Consider the following 17,686-nt stretch of genomic DNA (forward strand, 5'->3'; position numbering starts at 1 on the left):
GTGCTAGGCCCGGGCTCCTCCTTGCCCATCACTGCCAGGGGCAGAAGATGACGCAGGGTTGGCAGTACTCCTTAACAACTCTCAGAGTGTTGGGCACCTGGAACTAGCGGGGTTGGGATGGTCCGGTAACGGGTCCCTTGGAAGTATTATATTGCTCTTATTGTTGCAGTGAGTTAGCTTTGCTTGGTTGCGTTTTTCTTCCCGTGTGCCCATGTTCGGGTTACCCGCACCACCCCCATCTTAGGTTGTGAGCAAACTGCGGGGGCAGAGAGGTAGCGTTCACTAGTCTGGGATCTTTCCCCAGGACTTGGAACAGAGTATGAGCTTAACAAATGCCAAACTTAAAGCACTTCCTAAAAATTATATCAGAGGGTGTCTTTTCCCCAAGCTTACCATTTGTCTGCAATGATCCTGCCAGCATGTGTCAATTTTCTTTAGAAAAAGAACACTGTCCAATGAATCCATAAGGGGATGTTAAGAAAAGTATAACGGCGAGCTATGAACAAACGAATGTTCTCTCAAAGAGCTACCTGTTTATGGGAAGAATCTGGTACATAATATAAATTCTCAGCTCAACAAATCAGAATTACCTGTACCTCAAAGCTCAAGTGCTTACATTAAAACCTTTACTGAAATGTAAAATTTTCCAATTTTAAAAAAACATTTAATCGTTGTTAACACAAATTGCTGGGTTTCAACCATTAAGGTTGGTTTCCTCCTCTTCAAAAGTAATCTTAAAGAAAAAAAGAGGAGGTGAATGAACAGCTTACAGAAACCGAATACCTATTTTGACTAAAACCAGAATTTCAATCATATCTTAGATTTAGTTTCATTTACCCGGGTATAAATATAAATGAACTACAGATCAGATTGAAATGAGGGTAAACGAGGAGGAACAAAAACTGGGAAAAACCACCTTACTAATTTTGCCTCTTTTCAGAAGGATATTCTCTAAATTGGTGAATTTGTGCTTTGATGTGATCTTCACAAATCTGTCTCAGCTGTTTATATAAATTTGCAGAAATCTTGTATGAGCAGAGATTTTCAACTGCCTGAAAAATCAGAAAACAAACAACACACAACCACTCTAACAAAAGAAACATAATGACTTCCGCAAAAGCTTCCCCAATTTTTGAAATTCAGGTTTTAAGAAAAGGTCAACTTAATTATCTAGTCACAGGGATGAACAATCTGAAAACCAAATGGCTGTCATCACCAGGCTTTCTGTTATGGATATCCTTCAAGGCGGGGAAGAAATAAACCAGTGGCCATCTGCAGGTCACAAGCCAGGCCAGGTCCGGCCCTGCAGCCGCCCCAGAGACTCCTGGTGATGGCAGAGAGCCTCCCTCGGCTCAGACAACGGTACTCCGGCTGGCCTCCCAGAGCTGCCGCTCTCCCCACGCATAGCTCTGGTGAGGTGAGACACTGTAGAGTCGAGGCGGCAGGACAGAGCCGGACCTACCCCAACCTCTAGAGAAAGCCTGCCCCTTGCCATGCTGGGGCCAGGAGAGGTTCTGCCCGGGATTCACCCCGGGGAAACTGCACACACCGAAATGGGTTTCTCTCCAGGAACATCAAGAACACAGATACATAATTCGACAAATCACAGTGATTACAAGTTGCAAATCTAGGGAAAAAAGCTGCAATAACAATGTCACAGACCACATTTATAAAGATGCACTTTACCATAATTAATCTCCTAACCCTCCTTTGGATTTACAAATAAACGGTCATCAGTAGTATTTGTTGTCATAGCTGGATAGGACAATGGAGCACAGCGAAGGTTGTTCTTTGTTTTTGTTTTTTAGGATAAGGGAGAGGAAGTACGAATGTGTGATTAAAGGGGGTGGTCGGGAGAGAGGCAGCTTTATAAAGTGAGAACAAGCGGGAGATTTCCCCTTAGAAAGATGGCCGAGAAGGATGAGAGTGGAGAGGGTAGAAGGGGGGGGAGTGAGGGGAAGATTTTGGGAAGTTCACACCTGATGGTTTTGATTTTAATCAATACTTTTGTCATTGGTAAAATGGAGATTAAAGACCTGTTCTCCTCACTTAGACTGTGACTCGTGGGACAGGGACTGTGAGTCATCTGACTGTATAACTACCCCAGCGCTTAGCACAGTCCTTGGCATACAGTATCCTTATCCTCCGGCACTTCCCCATCCATAACTGACTTTAACGTCTGCCTCCTCCACCAGATTGTAAGATCCTTAAGGGAAAGGATCATGTCTACAAACTCTATTGCATTCCCTCTAGACTGTAAGCTTGTTATGGGCAGGGAACATGTCTGCTGTATTGTACTTTCCCAAGTGTTTGGTTCAGTGCTCTGCACATAGTCTCAATAAATACCACTGACTGATTGATTTACTTTTCCAAGGGCTTAATACAGTGCTCTTGACATAGTACATGCTCAATATATACTACTAATTGATAGTAAACACTTAACAGATATTATTATTAATTAGAATAGTCATCATGAGTGAGAGGGGAAGGCACTGGAGGCTTCGGGAGGGATTCAGAGGTGCGGACTTTGGGCGTGTGAGTCAATAAGCACGAGAACAAGTATTGCTGAGGAGAGGGGAGGGCAGTGTCATAGCAGGTGAGGATGAGTTTGCGATAACATGAGCGAGGAGGTGGCAGAAGCCCAGTGTGGAGAAGATCCAGGGCTAAGGGTTGGCAGTTCCTAACGAGACCTTAGAGATTTCCTGGAAATTGCTCCCCGCTCCGCTGTCAGCTTCACAGCACTGCTTACTGTCCCCTCTCACAGCTCAGTGGAGGCTGGAGAGGTCTACAGGGCAGGGCAGGGCTTACCCCAAACTCTACAGCTGTACTGTCCTCGGCAAAAGCCCCCCTTGGAGCCAGGAAAGGTTACGATAATAGCAATAATAATAATAAGTGCTGAGGTAGTTACAAAGTTATCAGGTTCCACACAGGGCTCACGGTTTAAGAAGGGAGAACAGGAATGGAGCCCCATTTTGCAGATTAGAGAACTGAGGCGACCTGCCGAAGGTCACACACCAACAAATGCTCTTTCCACTAGGCCAATGCTTCGCTTCTGCCCAGGCTTCCTGAAGCTGCAGGATTCCCTGCTCTAGGCTGGGTCTCCGGGTGGACCTGCTGAGAACTAGCCCTAGGGAAGGCCCCGTCACGTCCCTTCTGAGCATCGCAGCCCAGCCCCGGAATTCTGCTGCCTCAGCCGCCCGATCCCCTAAGAAGCTCTGCCTCCTGGAGAACCGTCTGGTCCGCGTGGACCACAGAGCTGGTGTGCCCACTTCTGCGTGCTCTAAAAAACACTTTGGGGCCCCAACCTCCCAGATGATTCTTGAAAAAGCAAGCTGACCTTGTTATTGTTAAACTATAATATCTGTGCAATTTGCCACTGTATCCAAATATATAAGATTCAGCTGAAATATTAAGGAGCCACATTGCCTATATTCAAGATAAACTGAATACTTTCATAAAACGACAGGCTAAAGACAGCTTTACATAAATTATTAGGATATGGTTAAAAGCCTGGGCCTCCTTCATCAGTTATATCTCAAACCACTAAAGCAGAGGTCCTTAGTTCAGTCAACTTATTAGAGGACAAATTTTATCTTGCAGCTAACGATCCTAGTAAAACAATTTTACTTCATTTTTTGAACTCCTAAAATTTGGTAATCATGATATCAAGCAAAGCAATGTAGCTGTGATGAAATATAAAAAAGCTACACAATAGAATAGATGAGATGTACGCATTTTGGTGAGCTCTGTGTGAAGCACACTTGTTGCTCATCTCTTGATTTTTTTTTTGATTGTTTCAACCAGGTTTCCCTGAAAATCTTCAGGACAATTCTTGGCATTTGATTCTTGCACCGAACTAATCGCTGAGAATCCCGACATTTGGTGAAATCTGGGTGAAACATCGCCGGAAGAATTTGAACACATCAGCCATACACCACCTTCATGAAACCTTTTTGAGAATGCATTAAACGCCCGTTATACAATAATGCTAAATTCTTGCAGTCACCTTAAAGGGGATGTGAAATCTGCTAGAGAACCATTCAAAAAGCAGTCAAACAACTGTCTCCGTGTTCGGTAATCCAAATGCAACTTATACCTGATAGAGTTCTTCTAAGTTGTATTTAATTGAAGTACTATTTTGAATGGCTTCCACGGCTTCTTTCAGTTTCTGCCATGTTTCATCTGTGTAGTTTTCTGGCAATTTAGGTTTATCTGGGAAATAAACAAAGGTCGATATGAGACGATACTAAAATGTTATGTCAGAGTGTAAATTTACCATAGGAAGTCATTCTTTCTTTCTTTCCTAGAGGACCCACTTACCAAGCAAGAACAAAATTACCACCTCATTGGCTCCAGTCAGCAGAGGGACAGTAAACGATCTGGAGACCAGGGCTGGGACAGATTTAGTCATTTGCCACTTTAGGGCATTTAGAAAATACAGGAGACTTAATGAGTCTCGTTGTTACTTGATTGGCAACTCCATCACGTACCCTAATGCCCGGGTCGCTGTACGAAATAAATGTTAACTAGAATATTAAATCTAATTTCAACATTGAGACCCATTAGAATTTTCCAGTCAAACCTAGAATTACAAGGCAAGGCAGAAAGAGATATCAAAATTGAGGCAACTCTGGTTCTTGGGTCTATAGCAGACTCATCTCACTCGGGCCATCCCTAATGGAAACAATGGTGAGGAGAGAAAGGTGGATTATCAATCAATGGTATTTACTGAGTGCTTAGTAAGTGCGGAGCACTGTACTAAGCCCTTGGGAGAGTACAACAGAATTAGTTGACATGTTCCCTGCCCATAATGAGCTTGCAGTCTAGAGGGGGATTATAAATTGGAGAAGATACAGTCTCCCCAAGAGAAAAGCCTACTCTCAGCTCTCTCCCAAGGGGTGAATTATGCTCTTAGAATGTAGAAACCGGAGCATCTTCTTGCTTGTATATGTACTACTTTGCATTTAAAGGGAGGAGCTATGCCCTAAAGAGAGACTGCAAAGAAGAATGGGAGGCCACAGCTCCATTTTTTTGGTGTGGCAACTCATCATATTAGGAGCTCATATCGGTGAATCAAAATCAAACTCACAATCCAGATTTTCTGTCTGAACTGTTTACTTAAAAACTAGACTTTTAGAAACTTGAACACCAGTGGCCCAGCATGGTAATTTTTGATACTCCCTGTTCCACCAAAACTACACTAGATTGCTATTCACACTCCAACGGAAGCTCCTCGAGGGCAGTAAACATGATACTACCTCTCCTGTACTCTCCCAAAGGCTTATTAGTACAGTGTTCTGCACAGAGTAGATACCCGTTAAATGGCACGGATTCATTACGCGTTTCAGATCAAACTCTAGAAAACTGGGGAATGTTGTCCAAATGACATCACTCTGGGTTGATCTAATACGACAGTTGGAAGGTACAGTTGTGCGTATGCATACGGGACCGGTTAAAATATACGTACTATAGCACAGGTTTTCCATAACTTGGGGTTTGTCAGAAAAAGTTACCCTCGTGTGAAAAAGGTGCAGATTACTTCAAAGCTTCTTTTCTCTTGCACCATTCTCTAGGATGGACTGAAAATGAAGCAGTGGCCTAGCTCGCTGTTCAAGAAATTCTTGGGTTTTCTAAAAGGGACAGACAACGTTCCAATAAATGGCCAAGTAATGATTTCCTTCCAGCCGTTTCCCCTCATTGAGGAGGTTCGGAGAGAAGGAAAAAGGATGGTGCAGAGGAGAAGGGGGAACAGCGTGGCGTGGTGGAAACAGAGCGTGGACCTGAGAGGCAGAAGGACTTGGGTTCTAATCCCAACTCCACCAACTGTCTACTGTGGGACCTTGCGCAAGTCACTTCACTTCTCTGTGCTGCTGTTACCTCATCTGGAAAATGGGAATTAGGATCACGAGCCCCATGTGGTACAAGGACTGTCTCCAACCTGATTAGCTCGTACCTATTTTACTTAGTAGAGTGCCTGGCACACAGTAAGCACCTGACAAATACCATAAAGAGAGAGAGAGATGGAAGAGAAAAGAGACATAAAGAAGACAGCGCAAAGCCGACACAGCTCCAGAGACGTGCAACGTTTTGACCCTGAAATCTCCCCTCTCTGAATAATGAGGTGGTTTGGGATGTTCCAAGACCACCACAGAGGACTGGATCTCACTGAAGACTACTGTGGCCTTGCCACCGCGCCCACCGAAGCCACCAGTCATCCTCTACCAGAGAGAACATTATCAGCTTTCCCAACACAGGCAGAACGAAGACAAAAAATGAGGGACGGATAGTCCTAATTTAGCTAATTAACAATAAATGATAAACAACGGTAAATTGTAAAGTATTGCTGGTCCAAGGAAAACGACTGCCTCCATACAACGTGCAGAGTTTCAACATGATTAATACTATTACTACTAACGGTATTTGTTAGCACTTAATATGTGCCAGGCACTGAACTAAGCACTGGGGTGGATACAAGAAAATCCAGTTGGACACAGTCCCTGTCCCATGTGGGACTCACAGTCTCTATCCCCATTTACCAGATGAGGTAACTGAAGCCCAGAGAAGTGAAGTGGCTTGTCCAAGGTCACACAGCAGACAAGTGAAGGAGAGAAGCAGTGGGGCTTAGGGGAAAAAGCCCAGGCTTGGGAGTCAGAGGTCATGGGTTCTAATCCTGGCTCCACCGCTTGTCAGCTGTGTGACCATGGGCAAGTTACTTAACGTCTGTGTGCCTCAGTTACCTCATCTGTAAAATGGGGATGAAGACTGTGAGCCCTACATGGGACAACCTGCTTACCTTGTATCTACCCCATGGCTTGGCCCGTAGTAAGCATTTAACAAATACCAAACCAAAAAAAAAACCAAGTGGCAGAGCCGGGATTAGAACCCATTACCTTCTGAATCCCAGGCCAGGGCTCTATCTACTACGCCACGCTTACTTTTATCAGAGTACTTTTCTGTTCATTAATCATTTGAAGAAAGTTTCTGGAGAGTGATTCCATATCAGTAGGGATACACTGCAAAAGCACTCAATACATTTGTAATCCTAAAAAGAAAATCACATCTATAAAGAGATTCTCTCAACACCAGCAGGCTACATGAAATCCTCTGTTTTGCAGATAAGAAAATATAGATGTCACTTCTCTTATGTTTGATCTAATAATGATAATTAATGATGATGGCATTTGTTAAGCGCTTACTATATGCCAAGCACTGTTCTGAACACTGGGAGCGATACAAGGTCATCAGGTTGTCCCACGAGGGAATCACGGTCTTCCCATTTTACAGATGAGGTAACTGAGGCACGGAGAAGTTCAGTGGCTTGACCAAGGTCACACAGCAGACAAGTGGCAGAGCCGGGATTAGAACCCACATCCTCTGACTCCCAAGCCTGGGCTCTTTCCACTACACCATATTGTTTCTCAATCTGTTGGGCATAGGGTATTTGTCCTTGAGACCTGGCAATTTGAGTTTCAAAAAGTGTCCAGTAAAATAGCAAGGCAGGCAGGGGTCAGCAATTCACTTTCCAAATACCGCATTTTGGTGGCCAGTTTGAAAGAAAACTAGAGTGCAAGTGCAGGCTCTAATCGACAACTCCAGTCTTAAATCCTACGTGGGCATGAAAGCATTTCCTTCCTATATATTCCTTGAGTGAAGCCAGAGTGCCATTTGAAGGTTCTTAACAGAAAATTCCCACTAGTCATCTCTAGGAAAAGGGACACTATGGGCAGGGACTTTTTTTCTTATGGTATTTGCTAAGCATTTAGTATGTGCCAGGCAATGTTCTAAGCCCTGGTGGGAGAGACATGCTCATCAGGTTGGACGGAATCCATGTCCCACATGGGGCTCACAGTCTTAATCCCCATTTCACAGATGAGGGAACTGAGGCAGAGAAGTTAAGTGACTTGCCCTAGGCCACATGGCAGACAAGTGGAGGAGGCAGCATTAGAACCTAGGTCCATCTGACCCCCAGGCCCGTGTTCTTGCCACTAGGCCACATTGCTTCAACCCTGTACACAGGGACCAAGTACAATAATTCTATTATATGCTCCCAAACGCTCACTACGGTACTCTGCGTGCAATGGGTGCTTAGTAAATACACTTTACTGAATCCAAAACCTGGCTGAATTAGGGGACCTTAACTGTCTCCAGCTCTAAAGCAATTAGAAAGACTCCTGGGGGGGAAAAAAACAGATCAAATAACAAGTGACTACCTTTAGACAAGGGATAATTAAAGGAGCTAAACTCTTTAGCAAAGGTATATATACACACACACACACACTCATGACTAACAGGGGTACACAACCCATAAACAGTGAAAAATATACTCCACAGAGGAGGAATTGTTTAGTAAGATTAAAAAGATTTTACCACACAATAAGATGAAAACAAAGAAATAGATTTTTAAAAGTCAAATTATGAAAGGAAACAATTCAGAAGTCATATCATCACAGACACAAGTAACTTCTTGTCTGATGAGGGATGAAAAAAAAACCAGGAACTATGGTGTGGTGAGCGGAGGAAATAATGCTAGAAAATTTTCCTAGCTACACTTCCTAGAATTCTTTGGAAACCATAAGTGTCATCTTCACCTACAAAATAATTTCCTTTGGACAATTAGCTTATACGCCGGCGACCAAAAACTTCTACGAGGTTTTACTACTTGAAGTTTGACCTACCCAAGTTCCCAAGCCTCGGCAGCCTCATAATCAGCAACACTAAAAGAGATTTCCAAACTGCTCCTAAATAGAAGGGCAGGCAACGGCACCATGTGCGGGCTGTTTGGAATCAGCACCGAGTGGGGCTCTGTGGAAAAAGCAGCAGCGTGGGCCGGTGGATAGAGTGCAGGCCTGGGAGTGAGAAGGACCTGGGTTCTAATGCTGGCTAGCCCACTTGTCTGCTGTAGGACCTCTGGCATGTTACTTCATTTCTCTGTGCCTCGGTGACTTCATCTCTAAAACCGGATTTAGACCGTGAGCCCCACGTGCGACACGGACTGTGTCCAACCTGCTACCTGGGTTAGTAGAGTGCCTAGCGCATAGTAAGTACTTAAATACTATTTTTTAAAAATTCACTAAAAGTAAGTTAGACTATGGCTATTTGGCTAGAGGTCCATGAGAGAGACCATCGAAGTAATATTCCTGGCTCTGCCATGGATTTGCCTTGTAACCTGGAAGAGTGACGGGGAAGGGGGCCAAGTTAACGTGGCCTAGTGACTAGAGAACAGATTCCAGAGTCAGAGGGACGAGGGTTCTAATCCCAGCTCTGCCACTCGTCCACTGTGGGACCTCGAGCAAATCACGTCACTTCCCCTGCGCCTCGGTTATCCCTCCCGCAAAGCGGGGATCGACACCGAGCGTCCCGTGTGGGAAATGGACTGTGTCCAACATGAGTAGCTTGTACCTACCGTAGGGCTCAGGACAGTGCCTGGCGCACAGTAAATACTTAACCATCACCATTAACGAAAAGAAAGGTGAAAAGGTGAAGTCAGCAATGGGCTAGAGAAAAAACTTCTGGGAAGCTATAAAAGATAACTTTGAAATGAAGCTTCGGAGAGGGCGGTCGGCGATAAGGAGAGGATCTGAGAAAGCCGGACCCTGCAAGGTAACCCCGAGCGTTAAACCGACCGCACGCTATCCTTCAGCTCTTGAACTTTCGCCCGGGAGGTACCGAATCCTTAAGATCGGTATTCTGGCCAGTGTTACCTTTAAAGTTCTTGATGACTAACTTCTTGGCGGAGCCGGGTTTGCTGTTGGCGAAGCTGGAAACCGTGGTGGAGGTTTTGGTCAGGCCATTGGCGTGGTGCCCCCCCGCCACGGAGGAGATTAATAAACTTTTGCTTTTAAGTTGCTGCTGTTGCTGTGCCGCGGTGGCGGGGGCAGGGGAGGACGAGGAGGAGGATTCCTCGGCCATCTTCACATCGAGTCCAAAAAAATCCAAGGAGTCCTCAAAACGGAGTTTCTTCTGGAGGTGGTGATGATGGTTGGAGGAGGAGACGGAGAGCCCCGCGAAGGAGGCGGCGGAAGAGGAGTTCTTGGGAGGAGGAGAGGAGGAGGCGGACGAAGAGATGGGCTCGAACTCCTCTCTTTCGTTGGCGGTGGTGGTGCTGCTGCTGCTGCTGCTGTTGTTGTTTAACTTTCTCTTCTTGGAACAGGAGGCGGAAGCGGCGGAGGTCGTGGTGCTGTGATGACCATCAGTGGCTGGTCTGACCTCCTGGGCGGCAGCAGCAGCAGCAGCAGCTGGGGGGTTGGGGGAAGAGAAACCTGTCGGAAACATGAAAACGCACAGGGGTCAACAGGCTGAGGGGCATCAAAACCTTCGTGTGGGGGGGGGGGGGGAGGGAGGCCAAGGAGACAGGGGGAGTGGGGAGAGGAAGGCACAGAGGAGGAGGAGGAGGAATCAGTGGACAGGTCCAAGCTGGCAGCGAGGCAAAGGGGGGTGGGGATGGATGGAGGAAGGGAAGGAGGCAGGGAGACACTGAAAGAGGAAGACCAAGGAAGTGTGCAAGGGAGGCAAGGGGATGCTGGAGAGAAGCGGAGCCCAGGCCGTTTTCTCTCTCCCCCTCTGGCAGGACCCTCTCCCCTCGCTTTCTGCAGGCCTCGCTGAACGAGTCCCTGAAGCAGCCGCTCCTGCTTTGGCTCCTTTCTCTCTCTGGGGGAGGGTTGGGGGAGGGGGGAGACTGAGGCTTGTTATTGTCAATAGCACCGAGCTACACCAAAGATGGCGGCACTTCCGGCCGCACAGCCCGCTGGGGGAGGAGGAGGCCTAGCCCGGCCCGGCCGCCAACGACAACGCCGCCGGGGAAGGAGGGGGAGGCGGGGCCGCCCCGGCCCGGACGTCGTCGTCGTCGTCGCCGCCGCCGCCGCTCGGGGGCCGGGAGGGAGGGAGGGAGGGAGGGAGGAAAGGAGATAGGGAGGAAGGCCCGCCGCGGCCGAAGCCCTTACCGGAAGTGACTGGGCAGAGACTTTTCATAGCGGCCCGCTGCTGGGAGCCCCCGAGGTCCGCAGGGCAAGCGTGCCGGGGGGGCGGGGCTTCGGCCCGCTGCCCTCAGCCCATTGGTCCGCTCCGACCCTCCCGCCCCCTCCCCTCGGGGGGCGGGGCTTCGGCCCGCTGCCCGCAGCCCATTGGTCCGCTCCGACCCAACCGCCCCCTCCCGTGGGAGGGCGGGGCCTCGGCCCGCTGCCCTCAGCTCATTGGTCCGCTCCGCCCCTCCCGCCCCTTTCCCTCGGGGGGCGGGACCCCGGCCCGCTGCCCTCAGCCCATTGGTCCGCTCCGCCCCTCCCGCCCCCTCCCCTCGGGGGCGGGGCCTCCAGAGGGGGCGGGGGGAGGTGGGGAAGGGGGCGGGGCCGGGCCGTCCGCCGGGGAGCCTGGAAACCGTCACTGCCATAAAGGCCCCAACGGCTAAAGGGCCCCGGAGGTAAGGAGAGGGAAAAGGCTGGAAAGGAGGGGGGAGAGCTGGAGTCAGGGGAGACTGAAGGGGGCAAGGAACAAAGCTGGAAAGAAGAGAGAAGGAGTAAAAGGGGATGGAGGAAAGGCTGGAAAGGAGAGAAAGAGCTGGAAAGGAAAGAGAGAGAGAGAGAGAGAGCTGGAGTAAGGGGGGATTGAGGGCGAAGGAAAAAGGCTGGAGAGGAGAGAGAGAGCTGGAGTAGGCGGGGACAGAGAAATGGCTGGAAAGAAAAGAGAGAACTGGAGTAAGGGGGGGCGGGGGAAGGAAAAAGGCTGGAAAGGAGAAAGCTGGAGTTAGGTGGGAGTGAGAGGAGGAAGGAAAAAGGCTGGAAAGGAGAGAGCTGGAGTAAGAGGGGACAGAAATGGCTGGAAAGGAGAGAGCTGGAGTAAGGGGGGGACAGAAATGGCTGGAAAGGAGAGAGCTGGAGTAAGGGGGGGACAGAAATGGCTGGAAAGGAGAGAGCTGGAGTAAGGGGGGGACAGAAATGGCTGGAAAGGAGAGAGCTGGAGTAAGGGGGGACAGAAATGGCTGGAAAGGAGAGAGAAAGCTGGAGTAAGGTCGAACAGGGAAAAAGCTGGAAAGGTTAGAAAGAGAGAGCTGGAGTGAGGTGGGGAATAAAGGTGTAAGAGCCAAAGGACGGGAAAGGTAAGAAGAGAAAGAGTTGGAGTAAGGGGGGACAGAGGTGGGGAAGGGGAAGAAGGCTAGAAAGGTAAGAGAGAGAGCTGGGAGGAAGCGGGGAAGAGAAGAAAGGCTGGAAAGGTAAGAGGGAGAGATCTGAAGTAAGGAGGGACTGAGCGGGGAGGAAAAATCTGGAAAGGAGAGAACATGAGTGAGCGCTGGAGTAAGGTGGGACAGAGAAAAGGCTGGGAAGGTAAAAGAGAGCTGGAGTAAGATGGGATGGGGGGAGGAAAAAGGCTGGAAAGGTGAGAGAGAGAGAGAGAGAGAGCCAGAGTAAGGTGGGAGATAAAGGTGTAAGAGCCAAAGGACTGGAAAGGTAAGAGAGAGAGAGAGAGAACTGGAGTAAGGTGGGACAGGGAGAAGAGGAAAAAAGACTGGAAAGGTAAGAAAGAAAGCTGGAATAAGGTGGAAATAAGGTGCACTTGGGAGAGGACAGTGTAACATCAGACACATCCCCTACCCACATTGAGCTGACAGTGTACAGGGGGAAGCAAAGTTGTAAGACCAAAAGAGCTGGATAGATAAGGAGAGAAAGAGCTGGAGTAAGGTGGGGAAGAGGGAAAAGACTGGAACAGTAAGAAAGGAGAGCTGCACTCACGTGGGAAATAAAGGTGAAAGAGCCAAAGTACTGGAAAGGTAAAGAGAGAGAACTGGAGTAAGGTGGGACAGTGGGGAGAGAGGAAAAGGAAAGGAATTTGGCTAAATGACACTAGATTACCATATACAAGCACTGGAGGGTTTCAACCTGCCAGGTTGGCAGCTCGAAGTACATGGAGAAGTGTCTAAGCTCATATGCCTTCCTCACCCATGGCCATATCTTATTCAGTCCCACCTGATAACATTTTATCAATGGTGAAAGTTCAGTGTTTCTACCTGAAAATCCACTTACCCTTGCCTTACCTCCATTCTTATTAACTTCATCTTTTTCCTGGCCTCAAAGTCAAAAACTCTGACATGAGACAGATTTGTATTATTCATTCATTCATTCAATTGTATTTGAGCGCTTACTCTGTGCAGAGCACTGTACTAAGCACTTGGACTTATTTTGTGCTAAGCCCTGCACTCAGCACTGGGGTGGTTAAAGGTAATCAGGTAGGCCACAAATAGCTGTATTATATGCACTACCAGCTTCAGTTTAGAAATGGTTCACAATTTCATTCTTCAGATGCATTATATATAGTTTTGGAACCACACAGCCTTATCCCTTCTGTACTTTAATACTGGCTTGTTTAGAATGTGACATCCCACCTTTGCCTGCTGTTTCATTATCCAAAGAAAACACTTCCCGATAAGCTTGAGCAGAGTAGCATTGGGTAAAAAGCAACTTTTTTCCATTTTTAGTTAGCCGAGTGATCAGTTTTTCCCTAACTTTTGGTTAATTGTAAATTTTCTATTAGAATAAATTGTGCTGGCCTTATTTCCTTCCAACTTTACCTATATGACATAAATTCCTATTTAATCTGTTTGTCCTCACCTTAACCTTTCCATAAAATGACACAATAGCATTTAAGCATTATCTGCTCTGGGCACCAGATGTTTCACTTTAGTGTTTAATTAAGTTGTAGAAAATGTTTCCAGAAAAAATACAGTATTTATATACCATCACTTAATATCAGAAATATGACCAATCTGGCTGAGTGAATTCTGAACCCTTGGCCTTATACACTGAAATGTTAAAAGCTGCTAAAGAGTGGTGTTTATATACATTTTACCCCCCCCAAAAGAAATCACATGATACACGACGCCATACAAATATAGCTATCATAGTATAGTTCCGATAGGATATATAGTACTTTTCCCCCATACACCTAAAACCCTTTTTCAGGTCACTTCAATATGCTTTAGAAACATTAATTAGACCTCAACACCCCTGTGATGGGGTTATCATTAGTCTCATTTTGCAGGTGTAAGAACCAAAACACATGTAGCTCTTTATATGCGCAGGCAAATATATGTAAAAAAAATAATTATTCATCATATTCACCAGAACCCATCCCCCTGACTTGGCATGGGGGGTCTTCATAGGAGGCCGATGGTGACGGCTTCTTGCCTCTGATCTGAGTGGTGCTCCAGGGAAGTGCTGTTTTAGTTCAGTCTTCCCACCTGTTAGCAGGCTCACACCAGGGGCGGAGGCAGCATTTTTAAATGTCAGCTGTTCTTTCATCTGAAACACTGAGTTTCACCCACTTTGCAAAAAAGTATTTTAGGTGAGTAATGACTGAGGTGTTACTCGAGTTGAATTCCAACTGTTTTTGAGAAGGAAAGTAATAGGAGAGACTCTTTCTATTGTTTATTTGTACTTTTCTGAAGGACTATTTTTTTGAGGTTGCGAAAGAATACCAAGAGAGTAGTGCTTTGACAATGAGATGATGCGTGAAGATGGGCTCATAATAAGAGTTCTCTGTTACTTTATACATCATAAGCAGGGATAGGAACAGGAGAGACGACAAACGGTCTTACAAAGAAGCAAACATAACATAGAAGCCAGTAGCGTAACATTTTGAAATCACCAAAGCGCTTAGTACAGTGCTCTGTACATAGTAAGTGCTCAGTAAATATGATTGATTATGCTGTTTTTCAGTGTGCAATCTCTATGGTTTATTTTTCAGTGCAGGCAAACATAATGCTTGTACCAAGAGATTTAGGAGACTACAGATTATGTTGTTTACTAAACGTCATAAACCCAAAGGGTTTGTTTTTTTTTAATACATAGCAGTCTAAAAAACTGCTTAGAATTTTAGGTTTTTGGGGTTTTTTAATGGCAAAACTATTTGAAGGTAAAGGTTTTTCCGTAGGGCGGCTTGTGTTTTAGGTCTCATAAAACTTGTTTTTAATTTTTTCAATAATCATTAAAGATATGCTTGATTTTTCTATTTTTACCTTATAATCCTTATTAAAATGACCCATTGGTGTTTTTTCATTTGTTTTCTCATTAGTCTGTAAAAGTGATTAGAATCACCTAATAAGGAGCTTCCAGTAGGCCAAGCAGCCGTGCATTGAGTGCTTGGTAGAGTATTCATTTATTTTCTTAATAAAGTAAGTTGTCAGGTCATTGGGGGCAAAGGATGGGGGAGCTGGGGGGACAGTGTGCCTGAAGAGGGAATTAAATGGAACAACTGGTGAGGGCGATGGGCATAGGTGTCAATAAGGGTGGAGAAATAGTTCTGCTAGGCAGAGGAGAGGGCAGAGTTGAAGCACGCCAGGATAAACTTGAAATGAATGAATCAGCCTGATTTCTGCCAGCAGCGCTCTGCGGCTTGTGCCCAAGAGCGAAGGAGGCAGACTGTGCAGTTGATCCGGGTCTAGGGGTTAGTGGTGTGAGAGTGAATTGAGTTTAGTAGAGAGGGTGGTGTTGAGAGCATCAATTTAGACATCAAGGCAAGGTGGTTTGGTTCTGGACGCTAATCACATCGCACCATTCCACCTCCCCCATCCCTTTCCCCGAAGCCCATATCAGCCACCTCTACCATCCACTCCAAATTCTAGTAACAGTCATCTACCACTACGCCCCGGGGGCCAACTCCAACTTCTTTAACCATTTTGATCGCTTTCTTATATTCCGTCTCTCTTTCCCCATGCCTACGGTGATCCTTGGGGACTTCAATATCCACACAGATGTTCCCGATGACCCTTCTGCTGCCCCTCTCCTATTACCCCTCAACTCCACTGACCTCCTGCTCCACCCCACCTCACCCACTCACCAACTTGAACACAAGTGATTTGTCACTTGGAAATAAGTGATTCACAAATAGTTGGAGCAGAGGGAAGAATAAGGATAGAAAAGGAAGAGCAAGAATGTCAGGGTGAACTAGATGAATAAATAATTGAATATTAATGTGCTCTTCAGTATTGAGGATGGGAATACATACATGAGTACAGAGGATGGCAATGTGGGAAATTGGGAATCAACCATGGAAGGCTTCTTGGAGGAAAGGGGCTTTTAAGAAGACCCTGAAGAAAGGGTGAGGACTTCAATTTCAATAGTGATATCTGGCAACTCCAACTCTTCTTCTTAAATAGATAGGTAGGCTCAATTGATAATCTGTGGAGTGGATGGAGCGGAATAATTGCCAACAGTCATTGCTTTAATTGCTTTAACATAGATTTGTGGGCACAGACTGCATGGTGTAGTGGTTAGAGCCCGGGGCCTGGGAGTCAGAAGGTCATGGGTTCGAATGTGGGCTTTGCCACTTGTCAACTGGGTGACTGTGGGCAAGTCACTGAACTTCTCTGTGCTTCAGTTACCTCATCTGTAAAATGGGGATGAAGACTGTGAGCCTCAAATGGGACAACCTGATGACCCTGTATCTACCCCAGCGCTTAGAACAGTGCTCTGCACATAGTAAGCGCTTAACAAATACAAACATAATTATTATTATTATTTGAGCGCCTACTGTGTGCAGAGCACTGTACTGAGCGCTTGGAAAGTCCAAGAGAGCAATAAAGGTGTATCCACAGGGCCCTCACTGTGGGCTGGGAAGATGTCAGTTGTGTGGTGGCCTTCCAAGTGATTAGTACGGTGCTGTCTGCACGGTAAGTGAGGACGGACGGATGGGCCGGGAAGAAAGCGCGGTGGCCGGCTTGGTGGCGGGGGCAGAAGCCCCGCCAAGGCCTCCGCAACCAAGGAAGCTTTAGGCTTTAGAAGCAGTGTGGCTCAGTGGAAAGTGCCCGGGCTTGGGAGTCAGAGATCGTGGGTTTGAATCCCAGCTCTGCCACAAATACCAACATTATTATTATTATTATTAGCTGGGTGACTGTGGGCAAGTCACTTCACTTCTCTGGGCCTCAGTGACCTCATCTGTAAAATGGGGATTAATAATACAAGGTGATCAGGTTGTCCCTCATGGGACTCCCAGGCTTCATCTGCATTTTCCAGAGGAGGTCACTGAGGCCCAGAGAAGTGACTTGCCCAAAGTCGCCCAGCTGACATGTGGCGAGGGTGGGATTGGAACCCATGACCTCTGACTCCCAAGCCTGGCCTCCTCTTTCCACTGAGCCACAATGCTTGAGCCTCACGAGGGACAACCTGATGGCCCTGTGTCTCCCCCAGCTCTTAGAACAGTGCTTGGCAGATAGGAGGCTCTTATCCTGACTCTGCCCCTTGTCAGCTGTGTGACTGTGGGTAAGTCACTTCACTTCTCTGGGCCTCAGTTCCCTCATCTGTCAAATGGAGATGAAGACTCTGAGCCTCTTGTGGGACAACCTGATGACCCTGTATCTTCCCCAGCGCTTAGAACAGTGCTCTGCACATAGTAAGTGCTGACTGGGCTTGGGAGTCAGGCCACAAGTTCGAATCCCTCTCTGCCACTTGTCAGCTGTGTGACTGTGGGCAAGTCACTTCACTTCTTTGGGCCTCAGTTCCCTCATCTGTCAAATGGGGATGAAGACTGTGAGCCTCACATGGGACAACCTGATGACCCTGTATCTCCCCCAGCGCTTACAACAGTGCTTTGCACGTAGTAAGCGCTTAACAAATACCAACATTATTATTATCATGAACAAATACCACAATTATTATTACTTGGGCCGCAGCTCAGCTCAGCATACTATTTATTGCCACTTGAT

The 17,686-nt window shown here is 46.9% G+C and overlaps 1 protein-coding gene across 2 annotated transcripts in view; it reads right to left on the minus strand.

Moving 5' to 3' along the window:
* CUL4B (cullin 4B) overlaps nt 1-14,205 on the minus strand; it is a 39,549-nt gene extending 25,344 nt beyond the window's left edge. Inside the window, exons 1-5 of one of the 2 annotated variants that reach the window (XM_029067949.1) lie at nt 14,106-14,205; nt 9,702-10,259; nt 4,097-4,212; nt 949-1,052; nt 394-463 (exon numbers count right to left, since the gene is read on the minus strand). In XM_029067949.1, coding sequence (XP_028923782.1) covers nt 394-463; nt 949-1,052; nt 4,097-4,212; nt 9,702-10,259; nt 14,106-14,115 — 858 coding nt within the window. In that variant the 5' untranslated portion in view covers nt 14,116-14,205. Of the gene's footprint in view, nt 1-393; nt 464-948; nt 1,053-4,096; nt 4,213-9,701; nt 10,260-10,940; nt 11,004-14,105 lie in introns of those variants that run through there. The other variant, XM_029067948.2, reaches the window with a different exon arrangement.
* Nucleotides 14,206-17,686: the final 3,481 nt, after the last annotated feature.

The sequence above is a fragment of the Ornithorhynchus anatinus genome, chromosome 6 (assembly GCF_004115215.2).
Source record: "Ornithorhynchus anatinus isolate Pmale09 chromosome 6, mOrnAna1.pri.v4, whole genome shotgun sequence".
NCBI lineage: Eukaryota > Metazoa > Chordata > Mammalia > Monotremata > Ornithorhynchidae > Ornithorhynchus > Ornithorhynchus anatinus.